Below are 6,000 nucleotides of genomic sequence, written 5' to 3'. Positions count from 1 at the left end.
CTCTTAAAGCCTGGGCATGAGTATTTTTAAAAAGTTGTGTAATGACTTTAATGTGCAGCCAGGATTGAGAACCACTGAACTAGGTGAAAGGCTCTGTGCCAGGGTCTGATTCAAAGCATAGACAGGTGTACAAGATCTTCAGGCTTTTGGAGCCCGGCCTGACTGGTTTTGTAATGGATATCTAGGCAGGCACAATAAGAGGTGAAGCTAGAGGAGGCGTTGTGGAGGGCCTGAAATGTACAGGCGGAGAAGTTTGTACCAAATTTAAAAGGCAATAGGGAGCCACAGAAGGTGACTGGGGGAGGGGGAAGGAGTAGACAGAGGTATACAGGCGTATTAAAGGGTCCAGCTTTTTTTTTTTTTTTTTTTTGAGACGGTGTTTCGCCCTTGTTACCCAGGCTGGAATGCAGTGGTGTGATCTCCGCCCACTGCAACTTCCGCCTCCCGGGTTCAAGCCATTCTCCTGCCTCAGCCTCCTGAGTAGCTGGGATTACAGGCGCCCGCCATCACGCCTGGCTAATTTTTGTATTTTTAGTGGAGATGGGGTTTCATCTTGTTGGCCAGGCTGGTCTCGAACTCCTGACCTAAAGTGAGCCATTTGCCTCAGCCTCCCAAACTGCTGGGATTACAGGCGTGGGCCACCGCGCCTGGCCAAGTCCAGCTATTTACAGGCTAAAAAATGTACTTTTTAAATTTTTTAAAAATTTTTTATGGAGTAGAATAGCAAAGAAACCAAGCTTTCTTTTACTTCTGTACGGTCAGTTCAAGGTCAACATTCTGCAGCACTCAGGTTCACTGGTCCCTGGAGAGCAGGGACTGGCCCAAATGATCTTTGTAGTACCTGGCACATCGCATGGAACATGGCAGCTTCCGGGTAATGTTTGTTGACTGACTACATGAGTGTAGACTCTTTAGTCAGCCCATCTCGATTTCGGGAGGGCTAGTACCCTGGGCCGGCCTTCCCTCTGCAAGTAAAAGCATTGGTGCTGTTCGTCTCACCGTTTGCCTTTCCTCCATTTATCCCCATCGACTGTTTCCAATTCTATCAACTCCGACCCCGTCTCCTTCCCATTGCGTCCCTCCAGCGTGCCACGCTGCCACCAGGCTGCTGGGCTCAGGCGCCAGGCTTCAAACCTGTCCTCACCCGTTGTTCAGTTTCCGGTGAGTCAAGTTCAACCCCAGGTTCAACCACTACAATGACAACCACAAACGATCCCTAGCAGACACCTCGAAGAAGCCGCCCGCACGCCACGGGCCGCCAGGCCTACAAAGCAGGCACAGAACAGAGGGGCGTTTCCATTTCCGCGGTCCCCGGCGGTGGGGGCGCGAGTGGGAGCCCCTCTCCCCAGTGACAGGCTCCTCTGCGAGGGAGCGCGCAGCCCTCCGCGGGCGTGGCCGCCCTGGCCCCGCCCCGGCCCGCCCCCTCGCCAGAGAGCGAGCCCCCGCCCGGCCACCCGGCCGCCAGCCCCTCTCCACCGCAGCCCGCCGCTCCCTCCCGCGCCGCGGAGTCCTGCCGCGGGGGATGCTCCCGGTCCCACCTCCCGGGGGAGCTGCGCATTTCCGCGCGCCGGGGCGGCCCCGGCCCCGGCCCCGGCCAGTCCTCGCGGCGGCAGCCCGCGTTCCGCGTTCCCGGGAAGTTGTCTCCGGAGCCCGCGGCGCCTGGGTCTCCTCCCCCTGAGCCCCGCCCCCCAGCCCAGAGCTGGGATCCGCGAGCTGCCCGGCCCGGGGGCGTCGCCGCTCGCTCTGCGAAGCCAACGAGTCTCCGCTTCCCTGCGCGGAGCGCGCGTCCCCCGCCTGCCCGAGGACCCCCGCGCACCTCAGAGACGGCGCGCGCCCAGAGCGCGGGAGCCCGGAGCGCCGGGCGCCTGGGACCCCGCGGAGCCGCTGCCCAGCCCGTGGGGCTCGGCGGGGATGCAGGCTGCGCTGTGAACCCGGGCGCCAAGGCCATGTCCGGCGCTCGCTGCCGGACCCTGTACCCCTTCTCCGGGGAGCGGCACGGCCAGGGGCTGCGCTTCGCCGCGGGCGAGCTGATCACGCTGCTGCAGGTCCCGGACGGCGGCTGGTGGGAAGGCGAGAAGGAGGACGGGCTCCGTGGCTGGTTCCCGGCGAGCTACGTGCAGTTGCTGGAGGTAAGGGGCGAGGGCCGGGGCTGGAGGAGCCGGGGCTGCGGTCCTCGGTGCGCTCGCGTACCTGTTGCCCGTTCCGGGGATGCCGCAGCGTCCCGGTCGGAGGGGCCCCCCGGGGGGCAGCCCTTGCCGACGCGACCTGTAGCTCCACGCTCCTGGGGGGCAGCGACGGCAGCGGGCGCCCCTCGGGGCGTGGGCAAAGCGGACTCGCGGGGAGCTTCCCTCTTGCGCCGGGCCTCCCGAGCACACCGTGGCGGCTCTGAGGAAGCGAGAACTTGTTGCCTGTGTAAGTTCAGGAGCAGGCGGGAGCGTTCCCGGCAGTGGCAGGGGCCGGTGAAGGGTCTGGCGGTCTTGGGAAGATGCACGGAGGATCAGGGGTCCGAGAAAGTGGCACCGACTCGGTCCCGCAGTCCCGCGTCTCCACTCGGGAGTCTAGAGCCTGACGACCCGTGGACGGTCGTGCTGACTTGGGTCAGGCTGCCTGGCCGCCTCGGGCCCACCCACTTGCTGGTCAGCCGAGCCTGCTGGCCACCAGCCCGAGCCCCCTCATCAGGCTTGATCCCGGGGTGCCGTAGTACCCACCCCGCCACTGCCCTCTCCCCTGGTCCAGCTCCCCCAGGCTAAGGCTCAGACCCCGAAAGTGGCTTGTTCTGGGGTTCTGGCCTGGCCCCAGGGCTACACAGGACCTGCTGAGGCAAGGCGGCTGGCTGTTTATTGTCTGTGTGACAGGCTGTCCTCTAATCACTGAGCTCACTCACAGTCACAGCCTGAGTGAGACTCGAAGTTTCTAAAGTCCTTTGTGTGTGGGGGGATGACCTCCCAGGACATCCCCTTTACTAGAAGCCCGCCTGCCTCCAGGATTCTTGTAAAGACTAAATTAACAGTTACCTTCAATTGTGTCAGTATTCCTAAACATTCTGGTAAAACACTGCCCGAAGAAATCATGGAGGCTGAATTTATTTATAATTTAACTCTTGACCTACTTCACAGAGAACAAAGTAGCAAATTTTGACTGAAACTGCTCAGTGCAATTCATCGGGGGTGGGGGGTGGGGGGAGAGAAAGAAAGAAGTGAAATGGTTACAGGGTGAGTCCGCCTGAGGATGTATCCTATGGCAACATTGTCAGCAAGAGCCTGGCCTTATAAAAGTACATTAGGTTGCTTTCAGGTCCAGAGAACAACAAAATCTCTCCTAAAGGCATCAGTAGCATTTGAGCAAAGTTTAGGGGCTGCTGGAATGAGCTTTCATGGGCTGTCAGCAGAGTATGTTGGAGGAACCCTCTTGGTTCTGTATCTGGAGACTGCCCTACTTGTAGGAGAGGCTCAGGTGTTCCCTGCCCTGGCTTTTTCAGTTCCTTTCCTGAGATTCGGATGTAAAAGAAAGTGAATGTATTGCTTCTTACATGAGAAGCAAGGGGCCTCCTTGTTTCTAGCTTGAAGCCCTGGGATAGATACGTATTTTGGGAGTTCTTCGGGTGGTCTCCCTTTTCCAGGAAATTCTGATGTGGAAATTTGGCTGATGGATGTCTGTCCGGTGAGGAGCATCCCTGGCTGGGCTGAGCCAGTTGTGTTTTGTGTAGGGGTGAGGCTGGATAGGTGTTAGTTAGCAAGAGTGGAGTGCTGCTTTTTCTTCCGGGAAAGGGACGGTAGACCAGGGCCAGGGGGCAAGCAGAATTAACAACCGGGACAGTTTTGGGTGTGTCTGTCCCATCCTCTGACATATACAAAGGTAGGAGATCTCCGGTGTCTCAGGGCCTCTGAAGACCATTCCTGACTAGTAACTTGCAACAGAAGCATCCATCTGCGTGAGCAATACTTCTGAGCACCTGCTCGGCACAGTACGTGCACATTATCACCAGTTCCCTGACAGCTCTGTGAAGGGTGAGGTACTTCCCCCATTTTATAGCCAAGCAAGCTGAATATGAGAGAGGTGAAGTCAGCTCCCCAACTAGTAATGCTCGCATGTTTTGTTAGCAGCTCAGATGGCTGAGTATCACCCCCTGCGCCTGTGCCTTTTTTAAACATGATAGCCCGAGTTCAACTATGCCAAACAACATGTGAGTGAAGGGTCTGGATCCATGGGGAAAAGGGGCAAGCGCAGCCCCTGAGGTCAGCATGTTGGTGACAGCACCGCGAAAGGGAGGCTGAACCTCTAGGGCTAAAGTGAGGACAGCTGCATCCAGGAGCAACTTGGAGGATCTTCCCTGCTAACCCCAAATTGTGACTTTTACTCAGAGCCAGCTGGGGGTCTTCCCACAGGGGGCCTGAGTCCTGTGGCCTAAGTACTGGATGGGACTCTTCTCAGGGCCAAAGCAGATGCAGTTTCAACAGGGGGGGCTTGTGGGTCAGGTGCTTGGCATCTGGGAACCTCCTACATGAGCAAGTTGGACCTCAAGGCTGAAGGCTAGGTAGAGATAGAGGATATGCAGGCAGAGTCGCTTGGGATGGGGTGAGTCCTGAAGGGCAGACTCAGAGAATGCAGAGTTCCCCAGGCTGGTAGGTAGACTGGCCAGCATCTGGACTCATGAAACTAGAGAGGGGGCCCATAGATACTGGAGATGGCGAACCTCATGAGATGTCAGCCCATGTGGTGCTGTCACTGAGCTTGCTTGGGAGCATGGGGTTCAGAAGGCCAGGGCAGCTGTTGGAGAAACAAGTACAGACAGGTGGACTGTACTAGCCTCCTGGGCTAGGGATGGGATTGTGGGTACACAGATGAACATGGCATCTCTAATGTGCTCCCTTCTCCAGCAGAACTTTCACCCTGATGGAAAGAGTGATACTAGGAAACCCCATCTTGGCGGAGGGGAGCGAGGCATTGAATACTGTGTGCACACTGGATACTTCCGAAGGAGATCTTCCTTGTTCAGATGAAGCAAGGGGAACCGAGAGACCCAGCCTTTGCAGGAAGCATACACAGGGGAGGGGAGTTGGGAGCCAACTCTAAGAGAGTCACCAGATCTGACCCTGTGGCCAGCTAGCCCTTGGGAGGAGGCCAGCTTGGAGGAGGTCTTGGTTTTTGGGGCAATCTCTTTGGTCAAGACTCCAAGGAAATGGTATAGCACATACTTGGTTGGCTTCCAGAGAGCAGCTTGCAGGAAAACCTCAGCACAGGCAGGGAAGTGTAGAGGTCTCTGGTAGGCCCAAGGACTCTGGCCACAAGGGTTCTTCCTACTCAGGGGGTGGTGCAGCTCTTCAAAGGATGGGCAGAGGGAAACACCTACCTCCAGAAAAGGAATAGGCCTTACAGCCAAGGCCCACAGCTGGTTATTAGATAAAATCAACTAGAAAAATCTTTCCTGAGGGTTTCTTCTGCTATGACGAGGGAGAGGAATTGAGAAGTCTTTTTTTTTTTTTTTTTTGAGATCGAGTCTCGCACTGTTGCCCAGGCTGGAGTGCAGTGGCGTGATCTCGGCTCACTGCAAGCTCCGCCTCCCGGGTTTACACCGTTCTCCTGCCTCAGCCTCCCGAGTAGCTGGGACTACAGGTGCTCACCACCACACCTGGCTAATTTTTTGTATTTTGAGTAGAGACGAGGTTTCACCATGTTAGCCAGGATGGTCTCAATCTCCTGACCTCGTGATCCACCCGCCTCGGCCTCCCAAAGTGCTGGGATTACAGGTGTGAGCCACTGCGCCTGGCCGAGAAGTCTTTTTAACATCATTTGAGAGATATGGTAGAGGAAGAGACCTGAGACCAGAGAATAGGAGCTGTGGGAGCATGTTCTGCCAGCTCCAAGCTAGGCCTGAGATTGCCTCCATAGACCTGGGAACCCCACATGTGGGAATATTTCCACCAGCTTTCTGGGATACATCAAGGCTGAGAAATAGCTCCTGGGGGAGGTGGATAGAGAAGCCTAGATCTCCATCTTGGG

The 6,000-nt window shown here is 57.0% G+C and overlaps 1 protein-coding gene across 1 annotated transcript in view; it reads left to right on the top strand.

Annotated features, from left to right (window-relative positions):
- The first annotated feature begins 1,432 nt into the window (after window positions 1–1,432).
- GAS7 (growth arrest specific 7) overlaps window positions 1,433–6,000 on the top strand; it is a 281,536-nt gene continuing 276,968 nt past the window's right edge. Inside the window, exon 1 of the mRNA XM_002827028.5 lies at window positions 1,433–2,129. Within this exon, the coding sequence (XP_002827074.1) occupies window positions 1,947–2,129 (183 nt within the window). The 5' untranslated portion in view covers window positions 1,433–1,946. The remainder of the gene's footprint in view (window positions 2,130–6,000) is intronic.

Source organism: Pongo abelii, chromosome 19, assembly GCF_028885655.2.
Source record: "Pongo abelii isolate AG06213 chromosome 19, NHGRI_mPonAbe1-v2.0_pri, whole genome shotgun sequence".
Taxonomy (NCBI): Eukaryota; Metazoa; Chordata; class Mammalia; order Primates; family Hominidae; genus Pongo; species Pongo abelii.
This window is presented reverse-complemented; position numbering and strand designations above follow the sequence as displayed.